This window comes from Gasterosteus aculeatus, chromosome 10, assembly GCF_964276395.1.
Source record: "Gasterosteus aculeatus chromosome 10, fGasAcu3.hap1.1, whole genome shotgun sequence".
NCBI lineage: Eukaryota > Metazoa > Chordata > Actinopteri > Perciformes > Gasterosteidae > Gasterosteus > Gasterosteus aculeatus.
In genome coordinates this window covers 13,242,164-13,263,558 of record NC_135697.1, presented here as the reverse complement: position 1 = coordinate 13,263,558, position 21,395 = coordinate 13,242,164, and the positions used below count along the sequence as shown (strand labels likewise).

The following is a 21,395-nucleotide window of genomic DNA, read 5'->3' as shown; positions in this document are numbered from 1 at the left end:
CGTCATAAATGTTTTATATGTAGGGCCTTGAGCTTCCCCTTTGATGTTTTCCTTTTCCCTCATCTGTAAATGCTTTTATAAGTAAGGACAGTATTGATTTCTACCCACTCTGTAATGACATTGATGATAGCACTCCTCTTCATGCCGTCTTGAAGGGCACCTCTTGTAAAAATGTATTTTTCCGCACAGGCGGCTTTGGCTATTTTTCGGGACATTTTATATCTGTCTTCGTTCACTTTGTTTTGCCCTCTGACTCTCCTCTCGTTTCTCTCCCGCCACCACCCGTCGCCCCGCTGTACCCGATTGTCAGCACTGTGTGGAGGTTACATCCAAGGCAACTTTGGCACCATCCTGTCACCTGGCTTCCCGGACTTCTACCCTCACAACCTGAACTGCACGTGGATAATCGAGACGTCCCATGGCAAAGGTCGGCGGAGAAATGTTGTGTCCACGCGCGCGGCAGTCAAATTCAATTTCCTTTACCGTGTCGCTTCCCCTTACCGAGTGGCCTTTTTGTTTTGCCGGGCACGCCGCCCCTGCGAGACGCGCCGAGAGGCTGAGCCCCCGGGCTGCAGAGCCAAGGGACGGTGCTCCGGTCGCGCCACCTCTGGTGGAGCTCTCACATCAAATAGACACAGCCTTATTTGCAGATGTTCTCTATGCACAGGGCAAATGGGTTTGATATGCAGCTGAGAGGAAAGATAGGGATTTCATGCTGTATGAATGATACAAATGAGAATATTATGTTGATTTTTTTTTTTCCCCCACTTGAATGCAAATGAGTCTTTGACATATATGATTGTGGGAATACTCAGCATCCAATTCTAACACACTTACGTGAAGGCCAGGTATGAAAATACGATTTTAAAAGTGCATTTTAACGGCGCTTTGTTCTTTGTCTGCCGTTCAGGTGTCCAATTCAACTTCCACACCTTCCACCTCGAGAGCCCTCACGATCATTTGGTGGTGACGGAGAACGGCAGCTTTTCTCAGCCCCTGTGGAGGCTGACGGGCTCCACGCTGCCGCTGCCTCTCAGCGCCGGCCTCTTTGGAAACTACACCGCTCAGATCCGCTTTCTCTCCGACTTCTCTGTTTCCTACGAGGGATTCAACATCACCTTCTCCGGTAAGAATGGGTTTCGCTATCCAATTCAGAATGTCGGCTGGAACAAGCGTCGATCTCTTATGTTGAGCCACGTTGTCTCAATGCTGCATTTAGATTTTTCACTGTGCTCTCAAATTGGCACGTAGACGTGTCACGCGGAACAGCGATTGCAACCTCCCTTTAGGTGTAGAGATAATGGGATTCCTCAGCAACTGCGAGGCTGCCAACAAAAAAATTAAATGTATTGAAGCTCCAGTCAACAATACAAACTCCAGAGCTTCATACAATGTGTTTAGGTCTAAATTTGAGTTTCGGACGTTGGAATGTTGACGAGTACAATCATTGACACACTGTTCACCTTTATTCAATGTCCACCACGACAAAAGTCCTACCCAGTTCAAATGCCTTTACACCGTTTCTCTTGAATGAATCTAGAGTATGACCTGGAGCCCTGTGAGGACCCTGGAATCCCGCCGTACAGCGCCAGAAAGGGCCTTCACTACGGGGTGGGGGACTCCCTCATCTTCTCCTGTTTCCCGGGCTATCGGCTGGAGGGTCCGGCGAGGGTGATTTGCTTAGGGGGCAGGAGGCGGGTTTGGAGCTCCCCTCTGCCAAGGTGTGTTGGTAGGTGGTCACATGTTTTATTTTGGCTTTCATCACTTCCCTTCTGCCCCCTCTCACAATGCCGCGTAACCCCACTGAAATAAACCCGCCCGTCCACTAACGAATCGGTCGATCACGTTGGGAGACGAGGCATTTCCCTTTCAGTTCTCCTCATTATCATCTCTCCATCCACCCACGTTATGTCTCTTCGCTGGATAGCTTCCCAGAAACAGCCTTTTTGACTTTGTCTAAATTATAGAGAGCAGCAGCTCTAATGAGGATGACATTATTATGCTGAAATATGTTTATTATGAATGCTGCTAATGCCTGTGGAACATGAGTAAATCTGGACGGATTTAGGTCAGTATGTTGATATAATATTGTGCTCCATAACTTACAAGTTGCATCAGATTGTTGATCTGAAAACAAATTATAGCGTAATTGGCCCAATGATAAGTAAAACGCAGACCGTGGCAGTGATTTGACAGTGATTTTTCTGTTTGTGGTTGTCCTTAGCATGGCTGTTTTTCTATGTAACCACGCACTGTTAAACATAAACTGCACAGCGGAGACTAATTGTGAACAGATGTAATTATTTTCTGAGCAGATGTAATTATTTTCTGGAAGTACGTACATCGTTTGGCCATTTTATTGTCTGAAAAATAAGTAATAATAAGTAATTAAAAAATAAGTAATTTGTGCATATTATGATTTTATCACTCCTTAAAAAAAAAAACATGTTTATTTGCACTGCATTTATTTTATTTACACACTCAGTTTTTATCGGGTTCTCTGTTTCTAAATGTTTGTTGTGAGTATTTTGGCATGTGTTAAGTAGGTCAAGCAATTTTAGTGTACTAACATTTACTTGACTGCCTCTTTCACTCTGCCTTTCATATTGCCTCGAGATTAATCCAGATATTTAAAGGTTGACAGTGATAAAACATTTAGTTATTTTTCACATTTCCGACAATCCCATTCAGCCTAATTTTAGGAGCATAATTCTTCTCTGTACACTGGCTGTCGCCTCATCTCACCTCATGGTGCAAGATAACATTCTGGATAAATCTTTGTTCATTGAAATTCTGGAAGTTATTTTTCCGTAGAAAACTTTTTTTCCTGAAATGATTTCAAACCCAAAGCCGTTTCCAAATGGTGCTGAAATGACTGGAAATCGTATTCAGATTGTAGCGTGATTATGATGATGTGCCACTCAACATTCAGGTACGGTCACTGACCGGATCCCCTTTCCACGCCCTCTCCCATCTCCCCCTGCTTCACAGCATGAATGAATACACTGTGAGTCTTAAGCACATAGCGATTGACATGTCCTCTCTTCTCTCCAAAAACCATCACTCCCCCTCGCCTCCTCTCTCCTTCTGCCTCCCCTCCTCCCCCCCTTCTCTCTCTTTTTTTCTAGCTGAATGCGGCTCGTCCGTGACCGGCATGCAAGGGGTGCTGCTCTCGCCCAACTACCCCGGTTACTACGGCAACAACCACGAGTGCATCTACTCCATCCAGACTCAGCCCGGCAAAGGCATACAGCTACGGGCGCGAGACTTTAGACTTGAGGAGGACGACGTGCTCAAAGTGAGGAGGGTCGCGGGGGTAGAATTGGGGGCAGCTGCGTGCGGGCCACCCGATCACGTTGATTCAGATGCTTCCCCCTCTGTCCTCGCAGGTCTTTGATGGCAGCAGTAATGAGGCTCGTCTGCTGGGGGTGTTTACGGGCAGCGAGATGCTGGAGACCACCTTGAACTCCACCTCCAGCTCCATGTGGCTGGAGTTTATCAGCAATGCGGAAAACACCAGCAAAGGCTTTGAACTTCACTTCATTAGTGAGCATCAACACAATCGGCCACCTTTCTTTAAGTTACATATTTGCATTCAGGTGTCGTTGGTTTGCTTGCATTTCAACCCCCGTAATGCTTTCTTCTTAAATACCCTCCCACTCCTTGCACCGTCCTTTCCCTCTGTCCCTCGAAGGCTTTGAGCTGGTGAAATGCGAGGACCCAGGTGTTCCCCAGTTTGGCTACAAGCGTGAGGACAAGGGTCACTTTGCTGGGAGCAGTGTGTCGTACAGCTGTGACCCAGGCTACACCCTGAAAGGCCCCCAGGTGCTTACCTGCCTGAGAGGGGAAAGGAGGGCATGGGGAAGCCCCCTCCCACTCTGTGTCGGTGAGTGACCCGCAGCTTGAATGGGTTCGAGTTTGACCGTGTCCCCTGCCGTTGGCACAAATACGCATTTATGTTGTACTTTTGGGTTCGGCTGGATTCATCACACTGGTACCTGGCTTTGTTGATTCACGCTGTGTGTCACGCACTCCATAATTCAAATGATGACATAATATAAAGCTATTCTCTGCTATACTGCCTTACATCGCAGTGTGTCTCTCCTGTCAGGTTCTGTTTTAATGAAATACAAGACTGTGTCGGGTCATTAAATTCATTCATTTTAAAAATTACAGTATTTATCAGGTATGTCTTAGTGTTGTTTTTATTTTTTTAACTAAAATGTCTGACCTAGTTCTCCATCCTAATGCCAATGAGAGACTGACGCAACAGGTTTAGGAAAAGTCTTTAATTTAGCTCTGCTATTTTGGTACATCCATTTGCTCGCTTTGCCAGAACCTTATTCAGTGAATTATGTCTTCAAAAATAACTTTGCTCTATTCGGCTGCTTGTATTGATATTGCATCATCATCAATTCAAAAGCCCTTCTCTTTATATTTATTCCTACCAAAATAACATTATGTCCACATCAACAGCATACCAGAGCACATCGGTCTCACGATCTCATTGTCTGAGACTTTTGAGAATGAACTCGATGGGGATCATTTCTCCTGTAGAGCCAGAGTTCAACTAAAGTTCACCTTTCTGTTGGTGACACCCGATGCAAAGATGCAATGCATTACGTCTAAAACTATAAAAAGGAACATCCATTTACACATATAGTGTCTTGGTTTAAAAAAAAAAAAAAAGATATTCACAGTTACTCAGAAGCCAGCCAGAAGTGCATAGAGGCAAACAGGCACGTTGGTGTTCTTTGGCATCGGCCAAGGTGATTAGAATAACACGACCCGGCTCCCAATTCAACGCAAACTGGCGGATGATTTCCTGACTTGGTCTAAACGACCTTCTGCACGCTGTTTATCTCTGAGCAGGTTTGTCCTCCTCATGCTGCAGTTGATAGCCTGCACAGCCTGAGTGCATTTGGGAGCAGATGAGGCACTGCTTCTGTTTGTAATGACAGGGTTATTTTTGAGCACCGGGGGAGACACAGGACACCAGACGAGAAGGATATACTGAGAAGGGGAGGGAGGCAAATCAAATTGAGTAGAAAACCTGGAAGTTGCAGAAGCGAAAAGTTGGAACTGAGGAGCTCAGGGTTGCACACGGAGTTTAAAAGAGGGCTACATTTCACATCACACTGCACCTATTTTCCATATATTTAACAATATATGTGACATTGGGACAATATGTCTTATGGGGAAGGTGATACAAAAGGAGAGGCAGCACCTGGAGGCATAGATTGAAGGGGTAGAGGAGCTGAGGGAGTAACACTGCCATGGCGGCACTGAGCAGTACTTTCTCAGGTCATAAGGCGAGAAGAAAGCGATGTATTTGTCGTACTGTGATCGATCGCCCTCACATCTGTTCTCTTTCAACAAGAAAAGTATAACGGAGGGAAAGAATCTTGGAGGGACGCTAAAACCTCAGCAATTCTTTGAAGATTAATACGTTCATGCTTTTTTTCTCTCTCTTGAAGATAGAGAAAGCAAAGATTTGATTGTCATTTTAGCTTCTCTCTCGCTTACATTCTCTCTTAAGTTACGTAGTTTATTCCCGCTATGTTGGCAGGGGTCACTGTAATTTAGTTCTCGGTCTTTGTCGTCATAGATTGAATTCACAGCAATCATCATTATTATTTATTATTATAATTATTATTAAGTGTTTCTGATGCAAATGCATTACTTGTACTGAAAAAAATATTGTAGTTCTTCATGCTGTCCTTAACTAAATGCTTTGCCCTTCGATTCTGCTTTTTTAGTTTTATAAATATAATGATAACATGAATTATAGCGCAGCCTTTGACAGACACGGGGGCAAAATGAAAGCAATATTTACAACAGAGAGCTGAACTGTTCGGCCCAACAACGCACGCGTCTGATAAAAATATCAGGATACATGAAACACTCCATTAAAACAAATATATGCATATAATAAATAGTTAACACGTGTCTGAACAACTGTTTAATATACAAAGAGCAAGTGAGCTTATTGTGGGTGTATGTTGTGTAACTCACGTTGTCAACTTCCAAAGGCAACAAGAATCAGAAATTATGAACATTTATTACCAAAGTTTGTTGCACATACAAGGATTTTGCGGTTGGTGCATAACATCGGACAGTAAGACAATGAGACAAAGGACAACCAGGCAAATAACACAGTGCAGGAAAAGCAAGGACGAGGTCATTGGCTGAGACGGTGGATTGATTTCACTCAGCCAAGGAGGTACATATAGAGCATGTTGAGTTGGCTGCTCCCCCTCCTATTATTGCAATCGCAGGCAAGATGATGAGGCACATCACATAGAAGCATACGTCAATAATGAATACTGATGACAGGAAACTGATGTCATGTACTGACTGGAAGTGAGGCGATCCGAGTCTCATGTTAAGCATGTTAATTATCTGAACCGTCCTGGAATCTTTTCATAATTTGACTTCCAGAACATGTTTTTTTAAACTAAATTTTCTTTTCATTCGTTCCTTTTCATTGCTCACCTCTTTAATCTCTCTATCGCTCTGTCTTTCTAGCTGAGTGTGGCGGCACCATAAAGGATGAGCCTTCTGGTCGTATACTTTCTCCTGGCTATCCGGCCCCATACGAGCACAACCTGCACTGCATGTGGACTATTGAGGCCGCCCCTGGAAGCACAATCAGGTTTGTTTGCGTCTTCTAGTTGTTGTTTTTTTGATTACATTGTTCTTTTCAGGCTTTTCTTTCAATCTACCACCTTTCAATACACTTCCAATTTAGCACCTCTTTTTGCCGTGGTATTCACCCGTTTCACAGGCCGCTGTGTAATCAATCTTCAGGGAGCTGTTATAGTTCAGTTCCCACTGGGTGAGGGGAAATGCCACCTAGATCCACAAGGAAGACAAGTGTTTGGCTTTTGTTGGTTTCATGTGCTTTTCTTTACCGAATTGGATTCAATTTTAAGCAGGAACAAATCCTGCAAGGTGAATGATTTTGGTTACTTTCAGACAATTTAAACATGGGTTACTCTCCAGATCAATGTATTGTTCCTACTATGTATATTGCATTGGGTACTCATGAGATCATGACCTTGGAGACATGGTCAGCTTATCAGCCACACTGTGACGCTTTCTTCGCTATGTAATGGACCTTTTTGGAATAATTAGCTACACAATCCAGCTTCCTGGACCAACAGCAATGTGGTTTCCAATGTATCTTTATCTATTGACTCTCTACATAGAGACACAGGGGCTCCGTGTACGTGCCTTTGTTCCTACCCACGCATGTCATTATTGAGAAGAATTCACATTGCATTAGCCCAGCGACTCCTGATATATCAAATAGTGTTTTGCTGGAGGAAGCACACACGAGTTTTAGAGAACAAACCCTTCAGACTGGTTTGCCAAGAGATTTTGAAGGAAGAGAGTGTAGGCAAAGGTATAAAGTTTAATATGGAAGTAGATAGATATTAACACTATGGAATAAATGCGTTGATAAGGAGGCAATGAGCCATTCCGCCAATGGATCCTTCAGTGGTTACTGCTACAGAGATCAAATGAGTCATCTCAGCGACATGGTACACTGGACATTGAAGCCATGGGCATTCATCTTAATATTGGTACCGAGCATTTATTAAGAAATATCCATTTTATCTTCGCGTAAATGGTGGTGTACTCTGTGTGTTGTGATACTGTCTGGTGCTTCTGTGACTGTCGCCAATAGGAGAGACAAAGTATGTGACGGGTAGGGAGACTAATGTAATCACCATAGTGTATCAATAGTTGTTCCATCGTTCACAGTCTAAGGAGCAGTTTCCGTATTTTTCATTACATCAGATCAGATCAGTACGGTGTGTACCTTTTTGAGTTTATGGAAATATCTATGATGAAATATGAACTCGGAAAATAACACTTCAGATACGTACTGTATTTGAATACTGTTTTATTTAAAAGAATATACTACACAGGATGGTACTAGTCGAAAGATGTGTGTGTGTGTGTGTGTGTCTTCTGCCTCTACTTTTATCTCACTGATTTATTTCCCAATTTCCCACCTTTTCCTGGCTAAAAAGTATTCTACCTGTTCTTTTATCTCCACGATAACTCTTTGATGTTATTGCATCATGTATCCTGCAGTACGTGGACTTTGCACGCTTTGATTTAGGATTTCATGAATGAACCCATGTGTTGCTTTACGTTGGCGGAGCAACGACTGATGCCGCTCATGGAATGGACGCGTCTCTTTGACAGATGATCCCACAGAGACCATTTGCACACATATTGATGAAGGTTGCTCTACTGTCTGAGACATATTCTTTACACATACCATCTCAAACAGTTGCTAAAAAAGCACACAGCTTCAAGTTCCATGTTCGCTTCTCCCTCTCAATCTCCCTTTTTCCTTATCGCTTTGCACGTTGATGCATGCACACAGACACACACATCCATGCGCACCCCCCCACATACTTACTTATTTATCATCTTCATGCGCACATACACGTACTCTGTAGACTCCCCACAGGACTCGTGATTGCAGCCAGACTATTTTGTATTCGTATGCGAGCCTCTCAGCGCTCTCCATTTCTCTCTCTGTTTCTCTCATATGAATACAAAATGATTTAGGCAGAATCAAAAGAGACCCGAGGAATCTTCTCCCGTCCGTCCGTCTGCCTCCCTATCTCATCTCCCGACAGCAATCCCTCTGACACTTGATTGAGCTACTTTATCTTGTTAAGAAGGGGGACGAGTGTAAAGGAGAGCCCTTAGCCGTAAACTTCAAAACATGGCTCTCTTTGATTCCACAAAACATTAATCGCACACACATCTCCTATTCCTTCGCGAGACAGTAATTCCACTTCTTTCAACCTGTGGTTCTATTCATCCCCGGACAAAGCCTGCCCACAACCCCCCCCCCCCCCCCCCATAAAATGTCCGTGAAGGGGAGAAGTTGTCTTTCAAGGGACTTTCCCCACTGGAGGGACAACACGTCTCTTCGTAGTTCCTCTGCAGTAAACAGCTTTGGACGGCACGCCGTGACGCCTTTCGTTAGCATTTAACAAGTGCACCTGTGCACACGCTCTGCAGCTGTGGCGGTCTGCATCACAAGGGAAAGCAAGACGAATGGCCACAAAGAAAGTTTTTTTTTTTTTGTTCCCTCTCGTGCTGCATCACTCTTATCCCCTTACCATCTTCTCTTTTTCACCATCTCCTTAGCCCGCCCCCCAGCCATCACTCTCAGATACTGACAAGGAGAGATCGGCTATTTAGATCTTGTATAAAAGGAACCAATTATCCTAACATGCATCCCACGTCCATCCTTTCCGTCTGACTGCTCAGCAGAAAATCCCTCCAATCCTTCAGAGCTTCCTGTGCTCTCCATCAACCTCGTGTCCTCCCGCCGTCGTCCTCTTCCTCCAGCGGCAAGGCAGTGATTAACGTGGGTCGCTTTTCGTTCCCTCCCTCACCTTCTGCTTTCCTTCGACGTACGTCTTTCCTTTTCCACCCACCTCTCCATCTTCCTGTTAGCACATGAATCTGGAAGTGGAACATGATGCCAATCGGTGTCTGACAGTCCTGAAGGTTGCGTCGGCACACCAGATATCACTCCACCTTAAATATTTTTGTCATGTAATGCTTAAGAATAGTATCTGGACAGAAAGTTTGCACCAAGTTGTTCTAGATCATTGTGGAATGTTGCATCTGTGCACCTGCTGCTTCAGAGCTGCCAAGAAAGGAGCACACTTCTTCCACTGGTGCATTTCGAGGGATCGTTTTCACACACAAACACATTTTCTTTATTCAAGCCACCGAGTTGTTGACACCCATGTGTCTGATCTTTAAGCAGCTGCCAACCTAGGCAAACTAAATCGGCGTCTTCTCTAACTCTTAATAGAATAAACACTTAGGGGGTTTAATTTTCTGTGCCACAAGAGAAAATTGAGATATGTGCCTCGCAATTTAAGTTGGGAACCAAATCGGCATCGGTTGTCTTAGAGGCCCAGAGCACTGGGGAGAAGAAAAACAGGTTTAGCTTGCTCTCCCTTCCGTCCCCTTTGCGGCACATATCTATTTATTTATTTATTTGCCAACGTTTCATTCGCAGCTTTAAATGATTACCATATCTTACAGGGTATTACTTGCGCGTCAGTGAATATTAGCGGGAGAACTGCAAGCAGAGGAATGGCTACAAAGAGCAGGATTAGTATTTATGCCATTTCTTTGAGGATGAAAGTTGGGAACATGTCACGCGTTGCTCTGCAGAGATAAGGAGGTTAATGTGCGTGTGTGCTTACGTACGGCCGCGCAATGCAATATACCCCCTTTTACCAGCGCCACCCGTCCATGTGAATTTGCGCAAATAGATCCTCGTGCACCTGTCTGCATCTGTTTGTTTTACGTGCACTGCTTTCACAGGCGTTACAACGGGACTCGTACAAGTGGGTCGCGTACAGTATCCACAGAGGCAGCGCATTGTTGGGTAGCCTCTGGCTGCGGCTCCCACATCAGACAGTATGGAGATCGGAGTCTGACACCAATTATGCAGAAACGGTGGGAAACTTGTTGCCAAACCTGACATATCAGTGGGTTGCTGTTTCCCCTCTGCATAATCTGTAGCTCAAGGCTCTGTTGTTGAGTGTATGTAAAGGGATGGGGATCCTTAAAGCTCAAAAGGTACCCTGATGTCCACTGGTTTACTGGGGCAGGGATCCACACGCCAGGTGTTTAACTGGAAATCAAGTTGCGAAATTTAATCCTGAATAGGTTGATTAATAGTTTAACTAATCTCAAGCTTGTGAACCAAATAATATAATCAACAGAGCTCTACGGATTTCTCTTTTTGGAAAAAAAAAAGAACTGAAGGGCTGCATGATCATTTTGATAAGTGCTGTTTGCTTTATATTAAAACTGAAATTATTGAAACATGAGGCAGTCAGGATTTGGAGTCTTCATAATAAAATAATTTTCATAATCTAATTTGTTTTGGCTCTTTGAATCATTCAAATATATTTTGATGGCACACTTCTGACATATTTTCATAAGCTTGGGATGCCTTTGTATATTTATATTGCTTTGAAGTATCTCACGCATTTATATAAACACTAAGAGAAGATCTTTTCTTCTCTTATGTAAATATATCTGTGGAGTTAAAGAAAACGCTTTGTGTGAGTTACACCTTCATCTCAGTGCACTTCACTGTTTCATCTTTTTTACTTGCTATGCAAGACAGCAATTTGTTTCTGGGAATTGAATGAGTTGACAAACATTTTAGTATTTCTTGCATTTGAGACCGCTGCTGAGAATACATTTTGTCTTCAAATGACTCCTTTATATTGAGCGGCCCATGTCGACTTTGCTGTCAGTCTCCCCTTTGCTCTAAAATACGACGTTCTGTCCTGCTGAGCCCAAACACATACGCATACAAGGCTCCGAGCAATATGTCATTAGAACCCCACTGCACGAGGCTGCTGCTTTTTACACACAAGAGTACGCGAGTACACAACTACAGCGCATTTCACATCCAGTGGACCACCAGCTGGCTGACAGCTGTCTGTGCCAAAGTGAAGGAACTAGTTTGACAGCATCATCCTTCTCATGTCTAGACTCAAACTATTAAAGCCCGTGGCAGACGTTTCTGCTTGACTGACACAGTGAAACATCCGCTGAATGCTCTGGATCTGACGTCTGTGAATCGCTTTTAAATCCTACAAGTCTTTTATTCGTTCATGTTGAACGAATGACCTTTTTTAAACAATATCATTACTTTTCTGCTTTCTTATAATGACATTATATTTCGTAGACTAAGATAGAAATAAATGACAGGTTTTATGCAAGGTGGATGATTCCTTCTTGAATAACGATGTGTCTCCGTTCTGGTAATAGTGAAAGCGTAAGTGCTGCTTGTCTGAACGAAGGGGACGCGGAAGCCTTCAGGGAATTCCACCTCTCAAATGGCATGCGGGCCCTATGACGTATCTTGTCTTCTCTCCTTCTCAGCCTGCATTTCCTGGTTTACCACACGGAGGAGGTCCACGATGTACTGCGGATCTGGGATGGGCCGCAGGAAGGAGGGGTCCTGCTGAGGGAGCTCAGTGGTTCAATGTTGCCCCCGGATGCCCACAGCACCTTCAACACTGTCAGCCTGCAGTTCACCACTGACTTCTTCACTAGCAAGCAGGGCTTTGCTCTGCAGTTCTCTGGTGAGTAGAAAAAGGGAGCGGGAGGCGAGAGATGAACAGCTACTCGGCTGTTTTTTTTTACTGGGTTTAGAGAAGAACGAATGTGCAAGCTCAACTCTGAACGACGACAAAAAACATTTTCATCACGTGAACAAGTGAACAATTTCATTTCGGATCATTAAGTGTCGCCTTGCTCCTCCAGTCTCCACTGCGACCTCCTGCAACGACCCGGGCATGCCGACCAACGGGACGCGCGGCGGTGACAGCAGGGAGCCCGGAGACCACGTGGTGTTCCAGTGTGATCCGGGCTACATTCTGCAGGGGGCCAACAGAATAACCTGCGCGGAGATCAACGGCCGCTTCTTCTGGCAGCCGGACCCTCCGACCTGCACAGGTGATAAACCAGGATGCAATCATCAGTTGTGGCCTGTCGTGTTGCGTGGCCTACGCCTTCATCCCTAACAGATGCACTAGAGCAACTCTGGCGTCAGCGAAATATCCCTCTCACCGCCTCACACCTCATTCAAAAGTCTGCCGTTAAGATTCTAAATGGAACTATGAAACTTGACCACAATGGAATAAGCCTTGAATCCTGTCGGTTTTAGGAGAGATTATCGATTACCTGCGAAGCCTTGGTAAGCCTTGTTGCAAATCATCAGTCAGCCCCATTTCCCAACACCCGTTACCTCACCCTCAGATTGGCAGATGCATCATTCCTTGTTAGACCGACATACAGATTAATACTCAAAGGTTATGGTCCCTTTGCAGTCGGGTCTCAGGGCTTATTGCATATATATATTGTTACAGCTAGATATTACGTTTGTGCGTGTATATAACGCGAATGTATTTAAAGAGAAAATATCAGGATAAAAACAACTGAGACCTCTCAGTCAGACCTCTACTATTTTTTTCCTGTTAGATAAAATCACACTCGGTGCTCTCCAAATAAACAGGAATTAACAATGGTGATTCAGACATTGTTATTAGCCGCTTTGTTTAATTAACGCCTGTCTTAATTAGTTTGATCATTTCTTTTGTGTGGGGTCAGAGCACCTCTCTGATCCCAGGTCAGATCATGGAAAGCAGTGTTAATGGGCAATAGCTCTGTCTCAATTAAGCGTGTGTCACTGGCACTTCCTGTGGGGAACCCAGATAGAACAGGAAACTATTGTAAAAAACAATGCACGTGCTTGATTAAAAGTACCTAAAGTTACCTGAAACCTTTTCAGAGCCTTGTCTGCTTATTTTTTGCATATTCCTTTCCCACTAATTCCCTTTGTCGGTGGTACTTTATTAGCAGTTGGTTGAAAAAGACCTAATTTCAGAGACTTGCAACCTCTTGAGTTTTAACAAAATAGCAATTTCATCATATACCATCTAATCACTTGAATGTACAATAGCTGAAAGGTACGTTTACAGATGCAATGACCCCTCCCGTCCCGTAGCACCATGTGGCGGGAACCTGACCGGTCCGAGTGGGCTGATTCTGTCTCCGGACTATCCTGAACCCTACCCGCACGGAAGGGAGTGTGACTGGACAGTCACTGTAACACTGGACTACGTCATTGCTCTTAGCTTCAACCAGTAAGCACCAGTAGGACACAAGCTGCAACATTTCTGTCCCTGACGTATTTTACACAACAATAAACAAACACTGCTCCTGCACTGATGTCTATGTAAGTTTGTTTTACTTCTTTTTTTACCAGGTTTAGCTTGGAGCCCAGTTATGACTTCTTGCATATCTATGATGGACCGGACTCCCTCAGCCCCTTGCTGGGGAGTTTTTATGGCACAGACTTTCCAGACCGCATTGAGAGCAGCTCCAACACGCTGTTCTTGGCTTTCCGCAGCGACGCTTCCCTCAGCAGCAATGGATTCGTTCTGCAGTACACAGGTATGCTCGGGATTTTGTCCCGCAGTAGCATTGCCTTCTTGAAGTATTTAGCCGATAAGAAGAAGAAAAAAAAACGAGCTAGTGGAAACTCATTTTGTTTGTCTTCATGTTAAAGTTTTTTTTTATCTCCGACATCTGCGAAACTCAACAAAACTGGGAATTTTAAATACCATGTGCAGCTTCATCCCTTAAACAATTCATGTCCTAAACTGCTCTCTCCGGCGGAGTGAGAATGGATTTACTCTCTGCTGCTTATCGACCTTGCATATTGTCTCTTTTTTAACTTTCTCTTGTGTCTAGTCCAAAGCTAGTGAGATTAGTAATGTGAAAATCACTTAAGCTAAAGAACGGGATGTGCTGCTGTGTCCTGATCACCATCCTCCCGTTGGTGCTTTTGTCCGCTTTGGCTTCATTATTGATCCCCGCCTCCTCTACAAGCCGAGCATCACATTAGGAAAAGGAAAAAGCCGGCAGCATGTGTGCTTTTACATTTTCGGATTCTTTGTGTTATTCGGCACTCTTCTTTTTCTTTTTTCGGCCCTTTACAGCTCCACAAAACGCTGCTCGTTTTGTCGTCTCACATCTGGGCTGAACTGGCCTGCAGCATGTTCTTTTGCGGACCCCCGTTGTTTTACTTAACACGCGGGATTGTGTACTGTTCTAAGGTGCAAAATGGTCGCACACTTTACTTGACAAACGGTCAGTTGGTTTACGGACAACACAACAACATCTGCGCTCTCCGCCTCGGTGCCTGTACGTTAGAGCCTTTTTCCGGACAAATATATCGAGGCTGAGGAAACTCTGAATTAGACTGGGCCGCCCTTCGTTAGGGGTTTTGCTTGAGAGAACAGTGTTGAATCCCCCTCAATCTTCAAGCCTCCATCTGACAGCTGTTTAAGGTTAACGGACGTTTAAACAATTCCGGATCGACCTCCGGCTCTCCGTCTCTTGGCCGGTGTTGCGATGGGATTTCCGACTGATTTGGAAATGCTGCCTGTGCATACAGTGCCGTACAGAAAGTGTACCGAGGAAGACATTTGTTATAGCGTCTACCTCTTAGCTCGCTCCCAGCAATATTTTCTGCAGTGTGTGATAGAGTGTGTGATATCGTATGGCCAATCTGTCGGGGCAGATGGACTCAGTGTGTGGCTCAGAAAAAAAAAAAAACTCCCTCTGCCTACTTCCAATTCTCCACACTAATGAACCATAACCAAATAATACATAAATTACCTCCTCAGTTTTGGAGAAACAACATGGCACAAAGCATGTTCGGCCGTGTGGTTCTGATCCGGTTGGTGGGGACTCAAGCAGGTTGAGGAGTGGGTCCCGGCAAGCATTTAGCGAGCCCGCCACTGAAGATCGCATTAGGGAATCTGCTCCGAAGTTGCTGTCGGCCTTTTTCACCGAGCCATGGCGACATCTTTCGGTTTTCTGTGTTTCTGGCCGTGTGGCCGGTGAAGCTCTCTGGAGAACCATGAGGGCAAACACCTGCCATGCCGTGGCCACATCAGAATATCACACAAAATACGAGTGTCCTGATACTCGAATCTGTCTCATACAATCACACATAAACGCCTTCCCAAACAGACGATGCCACTCGCACATTTTCCTCTCACGCCAGCAAACGTCTCGGGATAAACGGGCCGGCTTCGCTGCCGGCGAGCGACCTTCTCAGCGCTTGCTTAGGGGCCAGGGCCGGTCCACACCTGACGCCCGCTACATCCATCATGCCTCCGCTGTCTCTTGCCAGGTGTGCGGGTTGAATGTAGGAGGCATCAAGGGAAGGTCCAGGTTTACATCCCACTATGAAAGGGCTCAACCGGTCTAGAACAGGTGCCCCTAGGAGACGGACCGCCGACAGGCCAAACGCGTGGCACCGGCACTCTATTCAGCCATGAAGGGCGGCCTCCTGTTTGGTCAGCAGGTCCCCAAGCTTTCATCTTTTAAACTGGGCATTTAGCCGAGGTGCTTTGTGTACATTTCATCATCCATAAATCATGAAGACATGCTTATGATCCATTTTGCACGCCATGTGCCTTTCTTATAAAACAAAGGGAGTTGGCTTGACGGCATACAACAGGAAAAGGTTGCAAATGTGGCCCCACTACAAGAAAAAACCCTATTTAAAAATCATCTCCAACATGTTGGTCATCTTCAGTAGAGAAGTGGATGGGAATTTACACATTATTAACGTTCTATGGATGACCCGAATAGTAGAGTATCCAATGACTCAATATGAAGACGCCTGACGTACCAAACGTCTCCATGGCAGGAAAATATGTTTAAAAAAAAAGGCTAATTCATTTCTGGCTATATTAAGTTTGCATTCATTAAACATCGAATTGCTTCATGTCCCCCAACCAATCATGATATATAGCTTCTCTTGAGGTAAATATCAGCCTATTAGTAACTCTGTTATTACATTTTTCTTTTTTTTGTCAATGAATAACCTTCTTAATGAAGATGCACTATCCAAATTTCCCAGAACAAAAGAGCACGTTACTCAAATATGCATTTAATAATTTGAGCCCCACTATATGTGGCCCCATTTCAGTACTGTTCAGACAGTATTGGGTCAATACACTAAAACTCAACGCAAAGCACAGATAATAACATTGAATTCTGAGACGTTCTTTGTTGGTATTCCTATTGATCTTTGCAAATATAATGTGTGTCCTACTTGCAGCTTAGTTTCAGGTTGTAGATAGTGAGGCCCGTATTTTCTGAGGCACAGAATTGTAACTTGTAAGTTTTCCTGACAAAGTGAGTGAACCGCGTTAAAGATTGAGCTAAATTGCTGAGGTCATATTTTTTTTTTCCCCCTCCCTGTGAAATGCGACAAATTGACAGGCCTCCGCTCACATGCACATTTTCAACCTGAGAACAATCTGATGGCAGATCAAGCGAGACATCTTTCTTACGGCCTCAGAAGTGGTGATTGATACGCGGTTACGTGCGGTGCGTGAGTGTGTGTCGAGGCTCCAGTGTGTTCGCGAGAGAGAGAGACAGAGAGAGAGAGAGAGAGAGCGCTTGCGTCTGCGCGTTGTCTTCTCCAGTTGACTGCGCAGCGAAGCGTCGCGTGAGAGGCGGTTGTGTGCAGTCAGCAGACCTTGGACCCACAGCGTGCCACTCTCAATCAGCTGCTTGTCTGTCTCCCCAGCCATGCACACCTCCATCAGCCACAGATGAAAGGGCACCGTCAAGGCCTAGAGAGAAAAGTGGCAGTCAGTGAGATCTATTTACTGAAAGACCAAAGCCGAGGGTTTCGGAAAATTGGGAATGAGCACAGAAAGCGACAAAGGAAGGAAGGAAGGGAGAAATATGAGAATATCTGGAACCTCGGGCAGAAAACAATTTCTATTCTTGTATCACATCCGCGGCTTGATGCAAAAATCTTTTCATTGAACACCGGGACGCATTCCTCTCCGTCACTGATTTTCCACCGTGTTACCTCTCTCCACAGAGAACCCCAGGGAGTCTTGCTTTGAGCCGGGCGTGGTGCGAAATGGGACTCGGGTGGGCGCCGATCTCAAGCTGGGCTCCACTGTCGCCTACCGCTGCGACAGTGGCTACACACTAGAGGGGGACCCAACCCTCACATGCATCATGGGGGGAGACGGCAAGCCGAGCTGGAACAAACCCAAGCCCATCTGTATTGGTAAACACTGAAATCCGGAGACAGCTGTTGTGGAACACAAACCACTTCTGACTTTATCGCATGTAAACATGCATGTGTGATGGTGTCCTACAGGTATATGCGGAGAGCCGTGTGGGCTTTGCTAATGTCAATAGTTGGGAGGGTGTAGCTTCAATTTAATCGCCAGTTTGAAGAGAGCTTTTATTTTATTTTTTGCATATCTGCTCCCTGCACACATGGAAAAACCTGCGTCACCTTGACTTGCCTCTGACATCCCTGAGACACAACTGACACACAATAAAAAGCCGGTAGCCGGTGGGATCTGGCGCTCCCAGTGTGAATGCATGTACACACCACGCTGATTGTCACACGAGCAAAGCGCACTGACACGTACGGGATCAGCACCGGCACAGAGATTAGAGCCCACGTAGAGCGTTTTTTAGGGAGCAGGAGGCCTGAGGACATTCAGGCCTGATCTCACCCGGGCTAACCTACAGGGACACTTGGAAAACATTGCAATTTCACTCTGGCAAACACTAGGGACATCTTCCACCCCAAACCCAATCAGACAAGAAAAGTAATTTGGGAGGAATAGAACAGAGGGGATGGAAGAGTAGGAGGAGAGATGGAATGTTTGCACCATTGGCTTTAGACCTTCCTCCTCCGCCTGTCTCTTCACGTCTCATCTCTCTGTGTGTTTCTTTAGCTCCATGTGGTGGACAGAACTCCGGTTTGGAAGGAGTGGTCTTGTCTCCTGGTTACCCCGGCAACTACAGCAGTGCACGGACCTGTCTGTACTCTGTGGTGGTGCCCAAGGATTACGGTAAGACAAGGAAATTCACTGCACTTCTGGATGTATTCATTTCATCCCAGGCAATATTTAATTGTGCACTTGTGTGTGCCTGAGAGAAGATAATTATGTGAGTTCTTTTAAGATGCAGTAATTCTATAATGCACCAAACAGCCATTAAAGACATAAACTGTGCCCAGCTGCCTGACTAAATTTCACTTATTCTTTCACCTTGCAAATAAATTAAAGTAAAGGAAAACTTTAAACTTTTTTCCCTCACACATAAATGTAAAAAAAAAAGTATAGGAAGCAACAAGTTTGAGCAAAACCGTTAAAAGGCTTTAAAAGCTCCCTTGCACTTATATAAATAATATATATACATATGAAAAATCACATTTATATGTATGTATGTATATAAATGTGATCTTTCATCACATAGTAATTGATGATTCCAATACCAATTTAGTCTTTTATTTCTATACACATGTTTCCACATTACTTTGGCAGAGCAATTGAATCACTATCTTACACCAGGCACACAACATGTGTGTCTCTCACACACACACACACACACACACACACACACGCACACACACACACACACGCACACATACAGAGACACACCGACATCAAAAATAATTGGTGTCTGGAAGACCCGGCCTTCCCAGAGTTTCACCACGTTTTGGCATTTCCATTTTAAAGGTCACAGCTTGCCTCCAATATTCAATCTGATACTGTAGAAACCGCATATCATTCAGAAAGCAAAACAATGCACAAGTATGAAACAGCTAAAACCTCCAAGTACAGAAGCAAACGCGTTTCACTTGGTTGGCCACAATGTCGCACGCCCCGACTTCCTGTCCGTTTCTAGCCCCGTCTTCTTTTTTTCCTCTTTCCTCGCATTGTCACCGTTGCGCCTCTCTGAGGGGAATCTCAAGTCCCGTCATTGTTAAATGACATTAAACAGTAGAGGCCTCCGTGTTTTTTTTTAGTACTTATGCCTGGTCTTTTGAATGTCGAGGTCATGATGCCCATTCAGAAGTCTGGCGTTACTCCAAACTGACAGGGGCTGCCACTCTTTCTGGACCCCGTTGGCAACATATTTCACTCGATGGATCCATAATAATAGCGGATATTAAAATCCTGAAGGTGGACATTTGCATTTTCCTGGAAAATGACAGGGAAGGCCGAGGCAGCACAGCCACAACGATTCTCAGCTCGATTTCTTGCCGCTTCTCATTAGGCTCACCCCTCCCCCCCCCGTCCCCCCCCACTGCCCCGATGATAGGCTACTGCCCCCGATGCAGAGGGCAGGGTGGCTGTCACTGCAACCGGTGGTGTCTCTTATCATTAGGTGGAGGGGAAGCCACTGGAGCCGAGGAGTAGAAAAACAGGAGTCATGTTCAAGAGTAGCTGCCATCAGACCTATTGCTGAGCACAAGTACTCTCTCCCCTTTGCCCTCTCCCTCGTTCTCTTCATCCTCCTCTTCAATGCGCAGGCAAACTACACAAAGATTAGATGTGAAAGGACTGAATTTGTGCCGTGGTGGCAGCAGAAAGGATGAAAGCCCCATCACGGAGCTTTAGCCACACAGTGTACAACAGTCACCGGCGGAGCCTTTCATCCACAACAAGCAATCAAACCCAGACAGGATTGTTGATCTAGTTGTGTAATCCATTTTTTCTTTGCTTGTCAGAACTGTCAGTATTATCCTGCTCACTTTAATGTAGACACTTGAATTGAAATACTCTTTTTGTGCCTGTATGTCTCTTTTCCAGTGGTCTTCAGTCAATTCACCTTCTTCCACACGGCCCTGAATGATATCGTAGAGGTTTACGACGGGGCGACACAACACTCCCGGGTTCTCAGCTCCCTGTCTGGAGCGCACACAGGTACTTAAACAAACACACGCTGCCGGCTACCTGGGAGGACACTAAATCCTACACACCCGCGCAGGTTATTGTTTAAATTCAGCAGCAGTATTTAACTAATCCGCATATGTTTGTCTAGTCTAGTTCCGCGTCCCTTTCACGAGGACCCGGGGAAACTCGGGGACAAATTGCTGACACAGGCAGAGCTGCCGTGGCTGCATGCGGGCTCCAGTGAGCTGTAAAACAATTCAACAGAAACAACAACAACAACAACTTAAGAGTCACAGGGACAGCACATCAGCAGACAGGCGCAGACGCCCATGCAGCTGAAGTGGGATCAAACCAACATGTGTTAGCTCTCAGGATATACCTGCTTGCAGGTTTGTAGGCAAACAAGTGGGCTCGCACGCACACATCCAACCGCCTGTGTGCCGGGTTTACGCAAGAGAAGTGAGATATTTATTCTTTACACTTGAAACAGAGACACTTTTTCAAACGCGCATGAGCACATCCAAGACTATCGTAAATATTACAACGTTAAGTTAAGTTTACACGTCTCAGCTTTACAAAACATAACTTTCTAGTAATTTGAGAAGGGTAATACCTTTAATGATTATTCACAGTTTAGTTATGTTGAGGAAAACCTTGTTTTCCATGAACATCAATGATATAGAAACATCTGTTCACTGCTTTCTGTCAGAAACCATACTGTAAACTTTATTTTCGACACAAAATGTCAAACCTTAAAAAAGACATGCAATGTGTGAAGGCAAAGAAGAACGAATGAAATCTGTTGTTAGCAGTGTTATGGAATTACGTATTGATCTTCTACAACAGAAAAAGCATGAGAAGCCTTTCAAGAGGGGCGCTTTCGGGAAAAAGTGGGTGAGGTTCGGGCAGCTCTCCATCTGGACGTGTCCTTGTCCTGTGGCTCGACAAAAGCCAAATTACTTTGGTCTGCGTCCAGACTTGTCTCACAAAAATCCGGTTCACAGCTCAATAAACAGGCCGTTATATCAAATGAGGACTCCTGGTGGAGCCGAGCCGACACACTTT

At 44.9% G+C, this 21,395-nt stretch overlaps 1 protein-coding gene across 1 annotated transcript in view; it reads left to right on the top strand.

Moving 5' to 3' along the window:
* csmd2 (CUB and Sushi multiple domains 2) overlaps positions 1-21,395 on the top strand; it is a 174,237-nt gene that overhangs the window by 101,975 nt on the left and 50,867 nt on the right. Inside the window, exons 20-33 of the mRNA XM_040188144.2 lie at positions 311-427; positions 911-1,126; positions 1,541-1,729; positions 3,129-3,298; positions 3,390-3,546; positions 3,695-3,886; positions 6,529-6,655; positions 11,965-12,167; positions 12,349-12,540; positions 13,592-13,730; positions 13,853-14,040; positions 17,504-17,698; positions 18,384-18,500; positions 20,247-20,360. Coding sequence (XP_040044078.1) covers positions 311-427; positions 911-1,126; positions 1,541-1,729; positions 3,129-3,298; positions 3,390-3,546; positions 3,695-3,886; positions 6,529-6,655; positions 11,965-12,167; positions 12,349-12,540; positions 13,592-13,730; positions 13,853-14,040; positions 17,504-17,698; positions 18,384-18,500; positions 20,247-20,360 — 2,316 coding nt within the window. The remainder of the gene's footprint in view (positions 1-310; positions 428-910; positions 1,127-1,540; positions 1,730-3,128; positions 3,299-3,389; positions 3,547-3,694; positions 3,887-6,528; positions 6,656-11,964; positions 12,168-12,348; positions 12,541-13,591; positions 13,731-13,852; positions 14,041-17,503; positions 17,699-18,383; positions 18,501-20,246; positions 20,361-21,395) is intronic.